Genomic DNA, 20,840 nt, shown 5'->3' on the forward strand with positions numbered 1-20,840 from the left:
CAGACAGACAGACAGACAGACAGACAGACAGACAGACAGACAGACAGACAGACAGACAGACAGACAGACAGACAGACAGACAGACAGACAGACAGACACAGACCGACAGACACAGACAGACACAGACAGACCGTCAGACAGAGACAGACCGTCAGACAGCGACAGAACGTCAGCGACAGACCGTCAGCGACAGACCGTCAGCGACAGACCGTCAGAGACAGACCGTCAGAGACAGACCGTCAGAGACAGACCGTCAGAGACAGACCGTCAGAGACACAACAGACAGACACAACAGACACACACAACAGACACACACAACAGACACACACAACAGCCAGACAGACAGTGTCTCTCACTGAAGAGGATGTGGCAGCAGAAAGCAGGGGCAGGATGCCTCCACAGGACATGATGAGGTTGTCCACCACCTGAGAGATGAGGTGCACTGTGTTGTGGACAAACACCACATTCTCACTGCTGTTCACAAAGTCCATCACCGTCTTAGTGGAGTGACTGGGAGAGAGGAGACGGGCATAAATTACACAGAGGTACATAGAAGCTAAACATTATAACCATTGAATCAATGTGCAACACAATCAATGCCTTCAGCGCCTTCAGAATGTATTCATACCCCTTGAAATATTCCACATTTTGTTGTGTTAAAGCCTGAATTCAAAATTGATCAAATATGTTTTTTCCCATCACCCATCTAGACACAATATCCTATATAGACAAACGGAAACTTTTTTTTTTTTTAGAAATGTTTCTAATTTTTTGAAAATGAAACACAGAAATATCTAATTGACATAAGTATTCACACTCCCTTGTCAACACTTTGTAGAAGCACCTTTGGCAGCGATTACAGCTATGAGTCTTTCTGGGTAAATCTCTAAGAGCTTTCCACACCTAGATTGTAAGTCGCTCTGGATAAGAGCGTCTGCTAAATGACTTAAATGTAAATGTAAATGTAGATTGTACAACATTTGCCCATTATTCTTTTCTAAATTATGTTGATCATTGCTAGACAACCATTTTCAGGTCTTACCATAGATTACCATAGATCTATTTTGTTTAAACTTCTGAGTTTTTTTTCCGACCCTTATTTTACAAGGTAAGTTGACTGAGAGCACATTCTCATTTACAGCAACGACCCGGAGATCAGACTGTTTGCAGGATAGACTATTTTTAGTTAGTGAGTTGGAAAGTTGCCTGTCCGGCAACCATTCTAGTGTTAGAAATCAGATCAAAATGCTATGCAATTCTCCATGTATTTCAGCCAATTCCCCTCCTTTACCTCCTCCACATCTGCACGTCAGTCTCGATGGAGAAGAGCAGGTCTGTGAGCAGGCGCTGGTGCATGTGAGACCAACGGAACTCTGGAATACGGAACATGGTGGAGCGAGCGGAGGAGCTGCTCTCGCTGGCCTGGCCTCCTGAGGCACCGGCTGCAGCCGCGTCGCCCTGAGGAACTTCCTGTGGTACAGCACTCAAGACGGTTAGCAGCAGCATTAGCCATATATATAAACAGGATTAGCTTAAGCTAAGGAGTTGATTTGTCTTCAGCATTAGCCATATAAATATAAACAGGATTAGCTTTGTATTCAGCATTAGCCATATAAACAGGATTAGCTTTGGCTTCAGCATTAGCCATATAAACAGGATTAGCTTTGGCTTTAGCATTAGCCATATAAATATAAACAGGATTAGCTTTGTCTTCAGCATTAGCCATATAAATATAAACAGGATTAGCTTTGTCTTCAGCATTAGCCATATAAATATAAACAGGATTAGCTTTGGCTTTAGCATTAGCCGTATAAAAATAAACAGGATTAGCTTTGGCTTTAGCATTAGCCATATAAATATAAACAGGATTAGCTTTGGCTTTAGCATTAGCCATATAAATATAAACAGGATTAGCTTTGGCTTTAGCATTAGCCATATAAATATAAACAGGATTAGCTTTGGCTTTAGCATTAGCCATATAAATATAAACAGGTGTAGCTGAAGCCATATAGCCATACCCACGTACATACTGTATATTATAAAGCACTTTTCGTGAAAGACACAAGATCAGTAAATAGATGAAGCAGTGATGACATACAGGTGTGGAGGTCTCTTTTAGCGCCAGTCTCTCTGTGTCTGAGGCCACACTGGACACATCCAGCCTGGCAATGTGGATCTCTTTGGTCTTGGTGGCAGAGCCAGGGCCCTCTGCAACACAGTCTTTCCCTGCCTCCACAGCAGTAGCAGTGGCTACTTTCGGAGAGGTTTCAGTCCTGCTGCTGGGGGCCTCTGTGGCCCCTGAGGCCTGTGGGGCTTCTGGCTGGACCGCCTTGGTGCTGGGGGCCTCTGCTGGTGCTACAGCCTGTGAGGTGTCAGATTTAGAGACAGTGGCCCCGACTGCTGCTGGTGGTAGTATGGCCTCCAGGGCTGTAGGGGGCGATGGTGTGGACTCTAAAGGTTGCCGTGCTGGCTCTGTGCTGGTGGGGTCGGTGCCTGGTGCAGACGGGTCAAGGTCAATCTCCTCCATTTTAGGGGGTTGTGTCCGACTCTCCTCAGGTACAGAAGCAGGTGGTGTCGCTTGACTTTCCACTGCTGACTTTGTGACCTCGGCAAAATTCTTCTCTAACTTCTGCTTTTCAGTTTTACCCTCTGTGTTGATCTCCTCTGCTTTAACCTCTTCCATCTTCTCCTCCTCAACAACAACCTCCTCTGTCTTCACCTCTTCTTGCTCCTTTTCTTCGTCCTCTCCACCAGCGGCGGAGACAAAAGAGGATTCCTCCATGCTGTCGTCGGTGGAGCTGGGTCGGACCTGGTCACTGACTGACTGGACAGATGCCCCGACCGCTGACCCCTCCGCCACGCTGCCCTGCTGGCAGGCCGAGATGGAAGCGGAGACCTGTTCCTCCGGTTGCTTTGCCAGTTCCGGTTCCTTGGGTTCGTTCAGGGAATCTTCAGACATAAGAACGTGGGAGGCTTTGCAGCTGTGCGTTTCTGACCCCTTCTCTCCATCCGTTTGAGGTCTTACTACTTTGTCGGTATCAGATGTTTTAGCATCGGCGCTTGTTTCTGTCTTAGCCACCTTCGCGTCTTCAGTTTCTGGCCTGGTCGCTTCGTCTGTTTCAGCTGTGCTTGCTGCTGCAGCTTCATCAGTCTTGTCTGTGTCTGTCTCAGTCTCAGCCATGGCCTCAACAGTCTTACTGCTGACTTTATCCCCAGTAAGTTTAGCTTCAGTCTCCTGTGGAGTAGCTTCAGCTCTGTCACCAGCACATCCTCTCTGATCCTCAGAGATCTGATTCTGGACCTGCTGTAGTTCCTCCTCCTCCTCTTCTTCAGCTCTGGCCAGCATGTTGGACACAGTTATGGGTGGTTTACCCCTCTGACTTCTATCTCCTTCTCTCTCTGGAGGGCTGGGGGTGGAAGCAGATGCTGAGGTTGCTGAGGGAGGGGTAGTGTTGGGGGACTCCTGGTTCTGGGACACCCCCTCTGGGTCAATGGTGAGCTCGATCACGGTGGAGGGGGCAGTCTCCTCCCCCTGATCCCTGTTGGTCCGGAGCTGGCCCAGAATCTCAGAGTCTCGGCTGGCCCCGGAAATGGTCCGGATACCAGCTGCATCGCCCTCGGAGCCCAGTCTCTGGTACTGACGGAACATACGGGCCAGGTTCTCCTTGTGCTGCTCAAAGGTCACCTGCAAACATAAACAACAAACAAAGCAAAGTATTAGTTTCATTTGACAGACGCCATGTGGGGCCTTACAACAAACTTTAGACCAGATTTTAGCTACATAGATAATATTTTTTTTACATTTTAGTAATTTATCCAGAGCGACTTACAGGAGCAATTCGGGTTAAGTGCCTTGCTCAAGGGCACATAGATAGATGTTTCACTTAGTCGGCTCGGGGAGTCGAACCAGTGACCTTTCGGGTTACTGGCCCAATGCTCTTAACCACTAGGCTACCTGCCACCCCCATTGCCTGAGGGTCAGTGACAGAGTATCATCTCGTCACCATCTGGGAGTCAATAGAGGACAATTATCTGCTGTGGCATTTGAGGAAGAGACCATCACCCATCCATGTTAGCAGTCATAGATGAGTTAGTAGATACTGTAAAGTGTGTCTGCCAGTTGAACAGCGTCCGTGTGTCATCGGAAAATCATCACTCTCCTAATTTAAGGCTCTGCATTAATCACTGTGGCTCTGAGGACAGAAAGTCAAAGGGGAGTAAAGAGAGAGAAAATACATCCAAACTAGATTATCTACGCTGCTTTTAACTAAGAACATCTAGAGACCGAGAGAGAGAGACAGAGACCGAGAGAGAGAGACAGAGACCGAGAGAGACAGAGACCGAGAGAGACAGAGACCGAGAGAGACAGAGACCGAGAGAGACAGAGACCGAGAGAGACAGAGACCGAGAGACCGAGAGAGACCGAGAGAGACCGAGAGAGACCGAGAGAGACAGAGAGAGACAGAGAGAGACAGAGAGAGACAGAGAGAGACAGAGAGAGACAGAGAGAGACAGAGAGAGACAGAGAGAGACAGAGAGAGACAGAGAGAGACAGAGAGAGACCGAGAGAGACCGAGAGAGACCGAGAGAGACCGAGAGAGACCGAGAGACAGAGACAGAGACAGAGAGAGAGACAGAGAGAGAGACAGAGAGACAGAGAGACAGAGAGACAGAGAGAGACAGAGAGAGAGAATTTGTATTTAATTAGGCGTTAGTCATTAATGTTCTAAATTAGATGGCTACAAGGCTGGTCATTAATCTTCTGGTACTAGGTTGGCTGTGATTGTTAATCCATATCTGTTTTCTCAGAGTAGAAAAGTAAAGAGGGCTTTCTAAACGCACCGATAATAACGGAATTCACTCTCCGGTTTAACGATCACAGTCTAGTGACTTAGCCTTCTCCTCCCTCCTCACCGATAGTAACGTCCTTCTCTCTCCGGTTTAACGATCACAGTCTAGTGACTTAGCCTTCTCCTCCCTCCTCACCGATAGTAACGGCCTTCTCTCTCCGGTTTAACGATCAGTCTAGTGACTTAGCCTTCTCCTCACCGATAGTAACGGCCTTCTCCCTCCGGTTTAACGATCAGTCTAGTGACTTAGCCTTCTCCTCACCGATCGTAACGGCCTTCTCCCTCCAGTTTAACGATCACAGTCTAGTGACTTAGCCTTCTCCCTCCTCACCGATAGTAACGGCCTTCTCTCTCCGCTATAACGATCACAGTCTAGTGACTTAGCCTTCTCCTCCCTCCTCACCGATAGTAACGTCCTTCTCTCTCCGGTTTAACGATCACAGTCTAGTGACTTAGCCTTCTCCTCCCTCCTCACCGATAGTAACGGCCTTCTCTCTCCGGTTTAACGATCAGTCTAGTGACTTAGCCTTCTCCTCACCGATAGTAACGGCCTTCTCCCTCCGGTTTAACGATCAGTCTAGTGACTTAGCCTTCTCCTCACCGATCGTAACGGCCTTCTCCCTCCAGTTTAACGATCACAGTCTAGTGACTTAGCCTTCTCCCTCCTCACCGATAGTAACGGCCTTCTCTCTCCGGATTAACGATCACAGTCTAGTGACTGACCCTTCTCCTCCCTCCTCACCGATAGTAACGGCCTTCTCTCTCCGGATTAACGATCAGTCTAGTGACTGACCCTTCTCCTCCCTCCTCACCGATAGTAACGTCCTTCTCTCTCCGGATTAACGATCACAGTCTAGTGATTTAGCCTTCTCCTCCCTCCTCACCGATAGTAACGGCCTTCTCTCTCCGGTTTAACGATCACAGTCTAGTGACTTAGCCTTCTCCTCACCGATAGTAACGGCCTTCTCTCTCCGGATTAACGATCAGTCTAGTGACTTAGCCTTCTCCTCACCGATAGTAACGGCCTTCTCTCTCCGGTTTAACGATCACAGTCTAGTGACTTAGCCTTCTCCTCACCGATAGTAACGTCCTTCTCCCTCCGGTTTAACGATCACAGTCTAGTGACTGACCCTTCTCCTCCCTCCTCACCGATAGTAACGGCCTTCTCTCTCCGGTTTAACGATCAGTCTAGTGACTTAGCCTTCTCCTCACCGATAGTAATGGCCTTCTCCCTCCAGTTTAACGATCACAGTCTAGTGACTTAGCCTTCTCCTCCCTCCTCACCGATAGTAACAGCCTTCTCTCTCCGGATTAACGATCACAGTCTAGTGACTTAGCCTTCTCCTCCCTCCTCACCGATAGTAACGGCCTTCTCTCTCCGGTTTAACGATCACAGTCTAGTGACTGACCCTTCTCCTCCCGATGCTCACCTCCGATAACGATCACAGTCTAGTGACCCCTTCTCCTCACCGATCCAGTCTCTCTCCGGTTTAACGATCACAGTCTAGTGACTTAGCCTTCTCCTCCCTCCTCACCGATAGTAACGTCCTTCTCTCTCCGGTATAACGATCACAGTCTAGTGACTGACTCTTCTCCTCCCTCCTCACCGATAGTAACGGCCTTCTCCTCCAGTTTAACGATCACAGTCTAGTGACTGAGCCCTTCTCCCCTCCTCACCGATAGTAACGGCCTCTCTCTCCACTATAACGATCACAGTCTAGTGACTTAGCCTTCTCCTCCCTCCTCACCGATAGTAACGTCCTTCTCTCTCCGGTATAACGATCACAGTCTACCGATAGTGACACAGTCTAGTGACCTTCTCCTCCCTCCTCACCGATAGTAACGTCCTTCTCTCTCCGGATTAACGATCACAGTCTAGTGACTGACCCTTCTCCTCCCTCCTCACCGATAGTAACGGCAGTCTCTCTCCGGTATAACGATCACAGTCTAGTGACTTAGCCTTCTCCTCCCTCCTCACCGATAGTAACGGCCTTCTCTCTCCGGTTTAACGATCACAGTCTAGTGACTGACCCTTCTCCTCACCGATAGTAACGTCCTTCTCTCTCCGGTATAACGATCACAGTCTAGTGACTTAGCCTTCTCCTCACCGATCGTAACGGCCTTCTCCCTCCAGTTTAACGATCACAGTCTAGTGACTTAGCCTTCTCCCTCCTCACCGATAGTAACGGCCTTCTCTCTCCGGATTAACGATCACAGTCTAGTGACTGACCCTTCTCCTCCCTCCTCACCGATAGTAACGGCCTTCTCTCTCCGGATTAACGATCAGTCTAGTGACTGACCCTTCTCCTCCCTCCTCACCGATAGTAACGTCCTTCTCTCTCCGGATTAACGATCACAGTCTAGTGATTTAGCCTTCTCCTCCCTCCTCACCGATAGTAACGGCCTTCTCTCTCCGGTTTAACGATCACAGTCTAGTGACTTAGCCTTCTCCTCACCGATAGTAACGGCCTTCTCTCTCCGGATTAACGATCAGTCTAGTGACTTAGCCTTCTCCTCACCGATAGTAACGGCCTTCTCTCTCCGGTATAACGATCACAGTCTAGTGACTTAGCCTTCTCCTCACCGATAGTAACGTCCTTCTCCCTCCGGTTTAACGATCACAGTCTAGTGACTGACCCTTCTCCTCCCTCCTCACCGATAGTAACGGCCTTCTCTCTCCGGTTTAACGATCAGTCTAGTGACTTAGCCTTCTCCTCACCGATAGTAATGGCCTTCTCCCTCCAGTTTAACGATCACAGTCTAGTGACTTAGCCTTCTCCTCCCTCCTCACCGATAGTAACAGCATTCTCTCTCCGGATTAACGATCACAGTCTAGTGACTTAGCCTTCTCCTCCCTCCTCACCGATAGTAACGGCCTTCTCTCTCCGGTTTAACGATCACAGTCTAGTGACTGATAGTAACGGCCTTCTCTCCGGATTAACGATCAGTCTAGTGACTTAGCCTTCTCTCACCGATAGTAACGGCCTTCTCTCTCCGGTATAACGATCACAGTCTAGTGACTTAGCCTTCTCCTCACCGATAGTAACGAACGATCACAGTCTAGTGACTTAGCCTTCTCCTCCCTCCTCACCGATAGTAACGGCCTTCTCTCTCCGGATTAACGATCAGTCTAGTGACTTAGCCTTCTCCTCCTCCTCACTGATAGTAACGGCCTTCTCTCTCCAGTTTAACGATCACAGTCTAGTGACTTAGCCTTCTCCTCCCTCCTCACCGATAGTAACAGCCTTCTCTCTCCGGATAACGATCACAGTCTAGTGACTTAGCCTTCTCCTCCCTCCTCACCGATAGTAACGGCAGTCTCTCTCCGGTTTAACGATCACAGTCTAGTGACTGACCCTTCTCCTCCCTCCTCACCGATAGTAACGGCCTTCTCTCTCCGGTTTAACGATCACAGTCTAGTGACTGAGCCTTCTCCTCCTCCTCACCGATAGTAACGTCCTTCTCTCTCCGGTATAACGATCACAGTCTAGTGACTGACCCTTCTCCTCACCGATAGTAACGGCAGTCTCTCTCCGGTTTAACAATCACAGTCTAGTGACTTAGCCTTCTCCTCACCGATAGTAACGGCCTTCTCTCTCCAGTTTAACGATCACAGTCTAGTGACTGACCCTTCTCCTCACCGATAGTAACGGCCTTCTCTCTCCGGATTAACGATCAGTCTAGTGACTTAGCCTTCTCCTCACCGATAGTAACGGCCTTCTCTCTCCGGTATAACGATCACAGTCTAGTGACTTAGCCTTCTCCTCACCGATAGTAACGTCCTTCTCCCTCCGGTTTAACGATCACAGTCTAGTGACTGAGCCTTCTCCTCCCTCCTCACCGATAGTAACGGCCTTCTCTCTCCGGTTTAACGATCACAGTCTAGTGACTGACCCTTCTCCTCCCTCCTCACCGATAGTAACGTCCTTCTCTCTCCGGATTAACGATCACAGTCTAGTGATTTAGCCTTCTCCTCCCTCCTCACCGATAGTAACGGCCTTCTCTCTCCGGTTTAACGATCACAGTCTAGTGACTTAGCCTTCTCCTCCCTCCTCACCGATAGTAACGGCCTTCTCTCTCCGGATTAACGATCAGTCTAGTGACTTAGCCTTCTCCTCACCGATAGTAACGTCCTTCTCCCTCCGGTTTAACGATCACAGTCTAGTGACTGACCCTTCTCCTCCCTCCTCACCGATAGTAACGGCCTTCTCTCTCCGGTTTAATGATCAGTCTAGTGACTTAGCCTTCTCCTCACCGATAGTAACGGCCTTCTCCCTCCAGTTTAACGATCACAGTCTAGTGACTGACCCTTCTCCTCCCTCCTCACCGATAGTAACGGCCTTCTCTCTCCGGTTTAACGATCACAGTCTAGTGACTGACCCTTCTCCTCCCTCCTCACCGATAGTAACGGCCTTCTCCCTCCAGTTTAACGATCACAGTCTAGTGACTTAGCCTTCTCCTCCCTCCTCACCGATAGTAACAGCCTTCTCTCTCCGGATTAACGATCACAGTCTAGTGACTTAGCCTTCTCCTCCCTCCTCACCGATAGTAACGGCCTTCTCTCTCCGGTTTAACGATCACAGTCTAGTGACTGACCCTTCTCCTCCCTCCTCACCGATAGTAACGGCCTTCTCCCTCCAGTTTAACGATCACAGTCTAGTGATTTAGCCTTCTCCTCCCTCCTCACCGATAGTAACGGCCTTCTCTCTCTGGATTAACGATCAGTCTAGTGACTTAGCCTTCTCCTCCCTCCTCACTGATAGTAACGGCCTTCTCTCTCCGGTATAACGATCACAGTCTAGTGACTTAGCCTTCTCCTCACCGATAGTAACGGCAGTCTCTCTCCGGTATAACGATCACAGTCTAGTGACTTAGCCTTCTCCTCCCTCCTCACCGATAGTAACGGCCTTCTCTCTCCGGTTTAACGATCACAGTCTAGTGACTGACCCTTCTCCTCACCGATAGTAACGGCAGTCTCTCTCCGGTTTAACGATCACAGTCTAGTGACTTAGCCTTCTCCTCCCTCCTCACCGATAGTAACGTCCTTCTCTCTCCGGTATAACGATCACAGTCTAGTGACTGACTCTTCTCCTCCCTCCTCACCGATAGTAACGGCCTTCTCCCTCCAGTTTAACGATCACAGTCTAGTGACTGACCCTTCTACCCCCTCCTCACCGATAGTAACGGCCTTCTCTCTCCACTATAACGATCACAGTCTAGTGACTTAGCCTTCTCCTCCCTCCTCACCGATAGTAACGTCCTTCTCTCTCCGGTATAACGATCACAGTCTAGTGACTGACCCTTCTCCTCCCTCCTCACCGATAGTAACGGCCTTCTCTCTCCGCTATAACGATCACAGTCTAGTGACTTAGCCTTCTCCTCCCTCCTCACCGATAGTAACGTCCTTCTCTCTCCGGATTAACGATCACAGTCTAGTGACTGACCCTTCTCCTCCCTCCTCACCGATAGTAACGGCAGTCTCTCTCCGGTATAACGATCACAGTCTAGTGACTTAGCCTTCTACTCCCTCCTCACCGATAGTAACGGCCTTCTCTCTCCGGTTTAACGATCACAGTCTAGTGACTGACCCTTCTCCTCACCGATAGTAACGTCCTTCTCTCTCCGGTATAACGATCACAGTCTAGTGACTGACCCTTCTCCTCACCGATAGTAACGGCAGTCTCTCTCCGGTTTAACAATCACAGTCTAGTGACTTAGCCTTCTCCTCACCGATAGTAACGGCCTTCTCCCTCCAGTTTAACGATCACAGTCTAGTGACTGACCCTTCTCCTCCCTCCTCACCGATAGTAACGGCCTTCTCTCTCCGGATTAACGATCAGTCTAGTGACTTAGCCTTCTCCTCACCGATAGTAACGGCCTTCTCTCTCCGGTATAACGATCACAGTCTAGTGACTTAGCCTTCTCCTCACCGATAGTAACGTCCTTCTCCCTCCGGTTTAACGATCACAGTCTAGTGACTGAGCCTTCTCCTCCCTCCTCACCGATAGTAACGGCCTTCTCTCTCCGGTTTAACGATCACAGTCTAGTGACTGACCCTTCTCCTCCCTCCTCACCGTTTAACGATCACAGTCTAGTGATTTAGCCTTCTCCTCCCTCCTCACCGATAGTAACGGCCTTCTCTCTCCGGTTTAACGATCACAGTCTAGTGACTTAGCCTTCTCCTCCCTCCTCACCGATAGTAACGGCCTTCTCTCTCCGGATTAACGATCAGTCTAGTGACTTAGCCTTCTCCTCACCGATAGTAACGTCCTTCTCCCTCCGGTTTAACGATCACAGTCTAGTGACTGACCCTTCTCCTCCCTCCTCACCGATAGTAACGGCCTTCTCTCTCCGGTTTAATGATCAGTCTAGTGACTTAGCCTTCTCCTCACCGATAGTAACGGCCTTCTCCCTCCAGTTTAACGATCACAGTCTAGTGACTGACCCTTCTCCTCCCTCCTCACCGATAGTAACGGCCTTCTCTCTCCGGTTTAACGATCACAGTCTAGTGACTGAGCCTTCTCCTCCCTCCTCACCGATAGTAACGGCCTTCTCTCTCCGGTTTAACGATCACAGTCTAGTGACTGACCCTTCTCCTCCCTCCTCACCGATAGTAACGTCCTTCTCTCTCCGGATTAACGATCACAGTCTAGTGATTTAGCCTTCTCCTCCCTCCTCACCGATAGTAACGGCCTTCTCTCTCCGGTTTAACGATCACAGTCTAGTGACTTAGCCTTCTCCTCCCTCCTCACCGATAGTAACGGCCTTCTCTCTCCGGATTAACGATCAGTCTAGTGACTTAGCCTTCTCCTCACCGATAGTAACGTCCTTCTCCCTCCGGTTTAACGATCACAGTCTAGTGACTGACCCTTCTCCTCCCTCCTCACCGATAGTAACGGCCTTCTCTCTCCGGTTTAATGATCAGTCTAGTGACTTAGCCTTCTCCTCACCGATAGTAACCCTTCTCCTCAGTTTAACGATCACAGTCTAGTGACTGACCCTTCTCCTCCCTCCTCACCGATAGTAACGGCCTTCTCTCTCCGGTTTAACGATCACAGTCTAGTGACTGACCCTTCTCCTCCCTCCTCACCGATAGTAACGAGTTTAACGATCACAGTCTAGTGACTTAGCCTTCTCCTCCCTCCTCACCGATAGTAACAGCCTTCTTCTCCGGAAACGATCACAGTCTAGTGACTTAGCCTTCTCCTCCCTCCTCACCGATAGTAACGGCCTTCTCTCTCCGGTTTAACGATCACAGTCTAGTGACTGACCCTTCTCCTCCCTCCTCACCGATAGTAACGGCCTTCTCCCTCCAGTTTAACGATCACAGTCTAGTGATTTAGCCTTCTCCTCCCTCCTCACCGATAGTAACGGCCTTCTCTCTCCGGATTAACGATCAGTCTAGTGACTTAGCCTTCTCCTCCCTCCTCACTGATAGTAAGGGCCTTCTCTCTCCTGTATAACGATCACAGTCTAGTGACTTCCTTCTCCGGTTCTCTCTCCGGTAAACGATCACAGTCTAGTGACTTAGCCTTCTCCTCCCTCCTCACCGATAGTAACGGCCTTCTCTCTCCGGTTTAACGATCACAGTCTAGTGACTGACCCTTCTCCTCACCGATAGTAACGTCCTTCTCTCTCCGGTATAACGATCACAGTCTAGTGACTGACCCTTCTCCTCCCTCCTCACCGATAGTAACGGCCTTCTCTCTCCGCTATAACGATCACAGTCTAGTGACTTAGCCTTCTCCTCCCTCCTCACCGATAGTAACGGCCTTCTCCCTCCAGTTTAACGATCACAGTCTAGTGACTGACCCTTCTCCTCCCTCCTCACCGATAGTAACGGCCTTCTCTCTCCGGTTTAACGATCACAGTCTAGTGACTGAGCCTTCTCCTCCCTCCTCACCGATAGTAACGGCCTTCTCTCTCCGGTTTAACGATCACAGTCTAGTGACTGACCCTTCTCCTCCCTCCTCACCGATAGTAACGGCCTTCTCCCTCCAGTTTAACGATCACAGTCTAGTGATTTAGCCTTCTCCTCCCTCCTCACCGATAGTAACGGCCTTCTCTCTCCGGATTAACGATCAGTCAGTGACTTAGCCTTCTCCTCCCTCCTCACTGATAGAACTTCTCTCTCCTGTATAACGATCACAGTCTAGTGACTTAGCCTTCCCTCACCGATCGGCAGTCCTCTCCGATAACGATCACAGTCTAGTGACTTAGCCTTCTCCTCCCTCCTCACCGATAGTTTAACGATCACAGTCTAGTGATTTAGCCTTCTCCTCCCTCCTCACCGATAGTAACGGCCTTCTCTCTCCGGTTTAACGATCACAGTCTAGTGACTTAGCCTTCTCCTCCCTCCTCACCGATAGTAACGGCCTTCTCTCTCCGGATTAACGATCAGTCTCACCGATAACGTAACGATCACAGTCTAGTGACTGACCCTTCTCCTCCTCCTCACCGATAGTAACGGCCTAACGGTTTAATGATCAGTCTAGTGACTTAGCCTTCTCCTCCCTCCCTCCAGTTTAACGATCACAGTCTAGTGACTGACCCTTCTCCTCCCTCCTCACCGATAGTAACGGCCTTCTCTCTCCGGTTTAACGATCACAGTCTAGTGACTGACCCTTCTCCTCCTCCTCACCGATAGTAACGGCCTTCTCCCTCCAGTTTAACGATCACAGTCTAGTGACTTAGCCTTCTCTCTCCTCCTCACCGATAGTAACAGCCTTCTCTCTCCGGATTAACGATCACAGTCTAGTGACTTAGCCTTCTCCTCCCTCCTCACCGATAGTAACGGCCTTCTCTCTCCGGATTAACGATCAGTCTAGTGACTTAGCCTTCTCCTCCCTCCTCACTGATAGTAACGGCCTTCTCTCTCCTGTATAACGATCACAGTATAGTGACTTAGCCTTCTCCTCACCGATAGTAACGGCAGTCTCTCTCCGGTATAACGATCACAGTCTAGTGACTTAGCCTTCTCCTCCCTCCTCACCGATAGTAACGGCCTTCTCTCTCCGGTTTAACGATCACAGTCTAGTGACTGACCCTTCTCCTCACCGATAGTAACGTCCTTCTCTCTCCGGTATAACGATCACAGTCTAGTGACTGACCCTTCTCCTCCCTCCTCACCGATAGTAACGGCCTTCTCTCTCCGCTATAACGATCACAGTCTAGTGACTTAGCCTTCTCCTCCCTCCTCACCGATAGTAACGGCCTTCTCTCTCCGGATTAACGATCACAGTCTAGTGACTGACCCTTCTCCTCCCTCCTCACCGATAGTAACGGCCTACTCCCTCCAGTTTAACGATCACAGTCTAGTGACTTAGCCTTCTCCTCCCTCCTCACCGATAGTAACGGCCTTCTCCCTCCAGTTTAACGATCACAGTCTAGTGACCTAGCCTTCTCCTCCCTCCTCACCGATAGTAACGGCCTTCTCTCTCCAGTTTAACGATCACAGTCTAGTGACTTAGCCTTCTCCTCCCTCCTCACCGATAGTAACGGCCTTCTCTCTCCGCTTTAACGATCACAGTCTAGTGACCGAGTGACTTAACCTTCTCCCCCCTCCCCATTAGTTTCTGCTTCATTTAGCATTTTTTACCAATTAAAAACACGATGCATTGCATTCAAAGTAGAGCAGTATGACCATATGGAAACTACACTGGAGTGGTTAGTCAGTGGAATAACGTCACACTGCGATGCAGTACATTAAAATAATGCATGTTGGCCTTAAATGGGTTTCTATAAAGATTGAATTACCATTAGAATGAGAGTACTGTACTTGTATTTAAAACAGTGGTTAGCGTAGAGCTACGATAAGAGACCAGCAGCACTGGGTGGCCATGGCATCAGTTTAGCCAATCTGGTCTAATTTAATTCTAGTCCACGTCTTGGTTAAGGGTATGGAACATTTTTATGGTAGTGTAGGAAAACAGTGCAGGCTATTCTAACCTGACAGCTATTAACTGGACGCGCTCTCTATAGACAAATAATACAGCGCTGCAAATTGACCTTACAAACAGCATTATAAACTAAAATAAATGACAACCTGAAAAAAAACATAGGTTATCAGATTTCAATATCCCTCTAAACAACCCACCTGTAAACAAACTGTATTCCAATCTCATTTCAACTCAATATAATACAAACTGACATCACAACGCAGACCAATCTGGAACCTGAATGCAATGCAGGGTTTGGCTGCAGTCCTCAATCCTTCTCTTAGTCCACTTAACAACTGTTCAGAGATCAGTCTGGGCCCCAGACCGCAGGCTGTGTGGTGTGAGGCTGGGTGGCTCACCACTGGTCCAGGGAGACCCCCTATAGCAGGTTAGGACCTGGGAGTCCCATTGAGATCAATAGATAGGCGGTGACCACAAAACAAAGGGGAAATGGGGAAAGCCAGCGCAGCTCTAATCCAATTAGCTAAATGCAATTCCTCCCTCCTCCCAAATCAATGTCGTCTGTCTCTGCCTGCCGCAGTCCTGCCTGGACGGAACCCTGGACGGAACTCTTCCTTTCACTGTTTCGCTCTCTCTCTTTTTCCTCCCTCTCCCCCTTTCTTTTTCTTGTTCTCCCTTTCTCTCTCTCTCTACTTTCCTAGATCCTTTTTCCCTGATCATGTAAAGCAGGAATCCGAGCAGAGCACTGACTGGTGATGTCTTTGGGAACCAGAAGGGCGACCATTAAGACCACATGGTTAAGGACAGACAGACAGTTACATTTTCCTCCTATAGCTCACACAGTTGTGTTCCCAAGCTATGGGACAGAGTCCACAGGTGGGCCACCAGACAGTTCTAAGTAGGACCAGATACAGTCTCATTTGTTTAGGGAAACTAAGGTACTAAGTAGATATCCCAATAACTCCCACTGCTCAGCCTCAGCACTGTGGAACTTCTATACAATACACACTAGACCTACATTTTACCCCATGAGAAGTCCTGTAGACCATATTGTGTGTGTGTGTGTGTGTGTGTGTGTGTGTGTGTGTGTGTGTGTGTGTGTGTGTGTGTGTGTGTGTGTGTGTGTGTGTGTGTGTGTGTGTGTGTGTGTGTGTGTGTGTGTGTGTGTGTGTGTGTGTGTGTGTGTGTGTGTGTGTGTGTGTGTGTGTGTGTGTGTGTGTGTGTGTGTGTGTGTGTGTGTGTGTGTGTGTGTGTGTGTGTGTGTAGCCCTGGTCAATGTTCTCCATGTCCTGCACTTCCCTCTCCTTTGTGGAGTTGTCGATGTGTCCATCTCTGCATTAAGGCTGAACAATAGAGAGAGTCTAGAGGCTACATCTCAACATGTTGAGTCTCAATACTGGGAGGCTTTGTACTGTGGATCCATACTCCCTTGTGTCTTGTGAACTGCTGCTAGTAGAGAACTCGCGTCCACATTAGAGTAAACACACAGTTTGTAATGTGTACAAACGGCTATTGATCTAATAAAAGGGTAGAAATAGACATGATTCAAACAGGGCGATATCTGAAGGCCCCATCTGGTTTCTTCTGCTTCACAAGCACTCCTGCACTAATGTCTCTTCATCTGTTAATGTCAGATGTCATCATTTCCACAAGGTGGATGCTACAGAGAAGCTGACTGTTGACGCTAGAAGGATACGGAGTCCTTCACACACTGATGACTGATTTAGAAATCTTCCTCAAATCCAACTCATTTGTGCACAGAGCTGGTAGAAAGGCATCGTGTGTGTGTGTGTGTGTGTGGTGTCAGCAGGCCCACCTGCAGAAACATCTGCCTGGTCTGCTCACACTGCAGCACAAAGCCTGCTGCTGCTCTGGCTCCGATAAAGGACACACACATTTGTGTACACACGTGGGCGCGCACACACACACACTAACATGTTGGTTCATTCATACAGAAAGGTGTGCATTCATCATACTTTTCATACACATGTGCAACCACCCCACACAACCAACAGTTACACACAGGCAAGACCTTTGACTGCACACACACACACACACACACAGGATCTGCCAGACGGTCATACATGTCCAATTGCAACTAAAGTCACCCAGCAGGTCCCAGTGGTCCAATCACATAATTTCATATTATCCCAGGTGACCATTCAGGAGTCTGCAGCAGACTACAGGGAGATCTGAAAGTCACCTGAACTGGTATCATCTAGACTAGTGCTGCTTTAGCTCAGTCTGGGCAGGCAAGGAAAGATGGAAGCAATTTCTGAAAATCTCCCTCTATCGCCCCCATGTTAAATATAATATAATAATAATATATGCCATTTAGCAGACGCTTTTATCCAAAGCGACTTACAGTCATGTGTGCATACATTCTACGTATGGGTGGTCCCGGGGATTGAACCCACTACCCTGGCGTTACAAGCGCCATGCTCTACCAACTGAGCTACACATGGACCCCACTACTGTAAATACTGATGATGAAAACCCGGTCTTCTCCACCACTACTGTTAATACTGATGCAGGATGAAAACCCGGTCTTCTCCACCACTACTGTAAATACTGATGCAGGATGAAAACCCGGTCTTCTCCACCACTACTGTAAATACTGATGCAGGATGAAAACCCAGTCTTCTCCACCACTACTGTAAATACTGATGCAGGATGAAAACCCGGTCTTCTCCACCACTACTGTAAATACTGATGCAGGATGAAAACCTGGTCTTCTCCACCACTACTGTAAATACTGATGCAGGATGAAAACCCAGTCTTCTCCACCACTACTGTAAATACTGATGCAGGATGAAAACCCGGTCTTCTCCACCACTACTGTAAATACTGATGCAGGATGAAAACCCGGTCTTCTCCACCACTACTGTAAATACTGATGCAGGATGAAAACCCCGTCTTCTCCACCACTAACGTGTACAGGTTTGGTCATTATGATTAAAAAGAGGCTTGAAGTGAAATGTCTAGTATCACCTTATTTAACCAGAACTATAGATTTGAAAAGCACAGGATTACATGAGGCAGAGGTGATTTCACTGTAATAATGGAAGTAATACATTAGTGAAACAGGATTCAGTGAATAATAACAACATTATTTTTGTGGGAAATGTATAAATTAATTTAATCAATTTTCATAAAAATTCACATTAGAAACAGAGGCACTTCTTTTTTCAATTGCGTAATATACACAATGTATTCCAAACGGCATATAAATAATGAAATGGATAGAGGCTTAGATGCATAGCAGAAGGTGTGTGTATACAGTATGTAGATACTTCTGAACGTGTGTCTGTATTTATCAGGATGATCCCGGTGGGCTGGTTAAATTGATGAGGCCTTGTTTCTCTGATCGTTGAGGTGCAGCTCAGGATGAATATTCAATGTGTTCAGAATAGGCTTTCTAGAAACCTTAGAGCGAAGGAGGAGACAATTGTGTGTGTGTAGAGGGAGAGAGTGGTAGACACACACACACACACACACACACACACACACACACACACACACACACACACACACACACACACACACACACACACACACACACACACACAGCAGCCGTGGGAGGAGAGCAACAGTGACAAACCGCTCTGGTGCTACAGAGGTGGCAGGAAATCTATCAAACCGGACAATAAAATTGCAATTGAGTTTCTCCAGGTTTTTTTTTATAGCAAATGCATGTATCTGGATGGCTAGTGCCCGCCGCACCTACCCAATTCAAAGACTGCATGGGTCCCTCTGTGTGTGTGTGTGTGTGTGTGTGTGGTGCTGTTTTTTAGATTAGTGCTGGGGCACTGTAAACAGAGCTAAGCAGCAAGAGCATTAATCTTGTGCAATTATGGGAAAAGGGCAATTACCATGTGTCCAGTCCTGAAGAGAATGATCAACTCCTCTACTCAGTCGCACACTCTTTTGCACAGCGGCTGGTATGGCAGTGTCGTAAAGTGAAACTACAGAGCAGTGTGTGATTGTGGCCATGTGCAACGTGCTACAGCAATAAGCTCGGGGCGACACACAACCCTAAACACACAAGGTGTTATTTACAAATAAACAGTCACTTTGGGTTTATTTTCTACTGCACAGGACTGATGTCAATTGGACAAGTCTATGACTTTTAACATGTGTCTTCACATCCGCTCCCAGCTCATTTAAAAGGGTAATGTTACTGCAAAACTATTCTTTAATATACAATATATCAATAAATATGTGAAGAATCATTCATGGTGTGCTTTCATGGAAAAAATGACATTTCTTAAAGGTCTCATGAATAAATGCTGTGTATTTACTGCTACAGTCTACAGTGTAGAAAGCAATAATCGTGATTTGATGTTTAAGCTTGTGTAAAACTCTGAAGTCAAATAGTCCTTATCATTTGTCTATGTACAAAATTACATCACAAAAAGGAAATTACTGAAAAATGCCTGTCACGATAAGACACTTAAAGTCCCAAGGCAAAAATGCAGAAACGGCAGCAGAACCATTTGGAACAGTCTAGCCAGAATTGGCGGTGATGTCATTTTGTAGCTTTCTTTGTTTTTTTTCCCCCCACGTCTCCACAACTACATATTTACTCAGCACTGTCCTTACCAATTATATGAGAAATCCTTCAGTCAGATATGATACTAGAGACACAGTTATTTTTTCGCATACAACCTTTAGGTTGGGTACACAAGGACAGGCTTGAGGTTTTGGTCTCGCAAATACTGTGCAACCAAGCCAACCAACTTCAGTCCTAAGGAGAGAGAAAGAGCCAAATGGTGTAACTGTGCCCCCTAGTGGCCCTTATCCATCACTACATCCTCAGAACTCCACAGACATCCACCTCAACACAAAAAAAGACTAGTTTCCCTCAACCAACCTCCAATATGCCAAGCTTAATAAGCCACCCACACCACAATCCGACACCGACCAAATTACTTCACTGCCTTGGAACCTGGCTCCGTAATCCAATATCAACAATTCATTTTTAAACAGCCATTTTTTAAATTGAGTTTCTGAAATAAGAAGAGCCGGTAGTTTATGTTTAACTAGAGAGTGGGAAACTCAATACATAAATAAATGACTAGAAGGGATGGAAGAGGAAAAAGAACGGATTCCATTAAGCCAGCACACTGCCGTTTTCACATCATAATCAGCACAAGATATCCACCAGGCTCGATCTGACGGGCACAGAGAGAGAGGCACTTCTCTGTTAGTCAGTCACTATTAATCTATGAGTGGGTCGTTGAGGATAGGGGGGGGGGATCTTTGGACATTTCCTCTGAGACTGTTATTATGTCAGGATCCACCTTAAAAAAGGAAGCCCCTGACTGGTTGGATAAAGAGTTGAGATAGATCTTGACGGCTTCCTGGAGAAGCTGAGGTAGGAGAAAGGGCAGCGAGGTGAGTGGAGTCTAATTTCAGTGCTAAAGAAAGAGAAAGTAAGAGTAAGTAAGAGAAAGTAAGAGTAAGTAAGAGAAAGTAAGAGGAGAGTGAATGAGAGCGGGGAGTGTGTGTGTTCACAAAAGAATGAAAAAGAGAAAATGACGTAGTTAAAAAGAGGAGAGAGAGAACAAATAGATTGGAAGAGCAAGAGAAAGAGTCGACAATCCACAGAGACGTATAGAAACCTATCCAGAAGCCCTGGTGCTCTCCGTGAGACAGAGTTTGGTTGACCGTCTGACGGGGTTAATGAGCTCTCTGACCTTGGAGTGGGTGATGGACAGGGTGTCCACCCACACGCGCCAGCCGCCCCACTCGTACTTGATGGCGTGGTAGAGCAGGATGCGGAAGATGGCGTACACCATCTCAGTGACCTTTTGCTCCTCGCTGCTCTTGGGGTTGATGAAGCACAGAGAGAGCATCCAATCCTGCCACACCGAGCACTGCAGCAGGCTCCTGATAGACACACACAAACACACACAGATATGAGCGCTCCGAAGGAACAGTATTGCATGTGCGTGCATACACACAAACATAACTCAAACATTTGAAAACAATTCTACATACACAGCACACTCATGTAGTGTACAGATACACAATATCACACATCTTCAAAACATCCTGTACTCTGATCATATGAAGGACAAAGCTTGTT

General features: G+C 47.8%; 1 protein-coding gene across 1 annotated transcript in view; it reads right to left on the minus strand.

The window, feature by feature from the left end:
• LOC124012069 (lipopolysaccharide-responsive and beige-like anchor protein) overlaps positions 1-20,840 on the minus strand; it is a 419,063-nt gene that overhangs the window by 313,946 nt on the left and 84,277 nt on the right. Inside the window, exons 22-25 of the mRNA XM_046325448.1 lie at positions 20,449-20,641; positions 2,099-3,685; positions 1,292-1,470; positions 357-510 (exon numbers count right to left, since the gene is read on the minus strand). Of these exons, the coding sequence (XP_046181404.1) occupies positions 357-510; positions 1,292-1,470; positions 2,099-3,685; positions 20,449-20,641 (2,113 nt within the window). The remainder of the gene's footprint in view (positions 1-356; positions 511-1,291; positions 1,471-2,098; positions 3,686-20,448; positions 20,642-20,840) is intronic.

Source organism: Oncorhynchus gorbuscha, linkage group LG24 (assembly GCF_021184085.1).
Source record: "Oncorhynchus gorbuscha isolate QuinsamMale2020 ecotype Even-year linkage group LG24, OgorEven_v1.0, whole genome shotgun sequence".
NCBI lineage: Eukaryota > Metazoa > Chordata > Actinopteri > Salmoniformes > Salmonidae > Oncorhynchus > Oncorhynchus gorbuscha.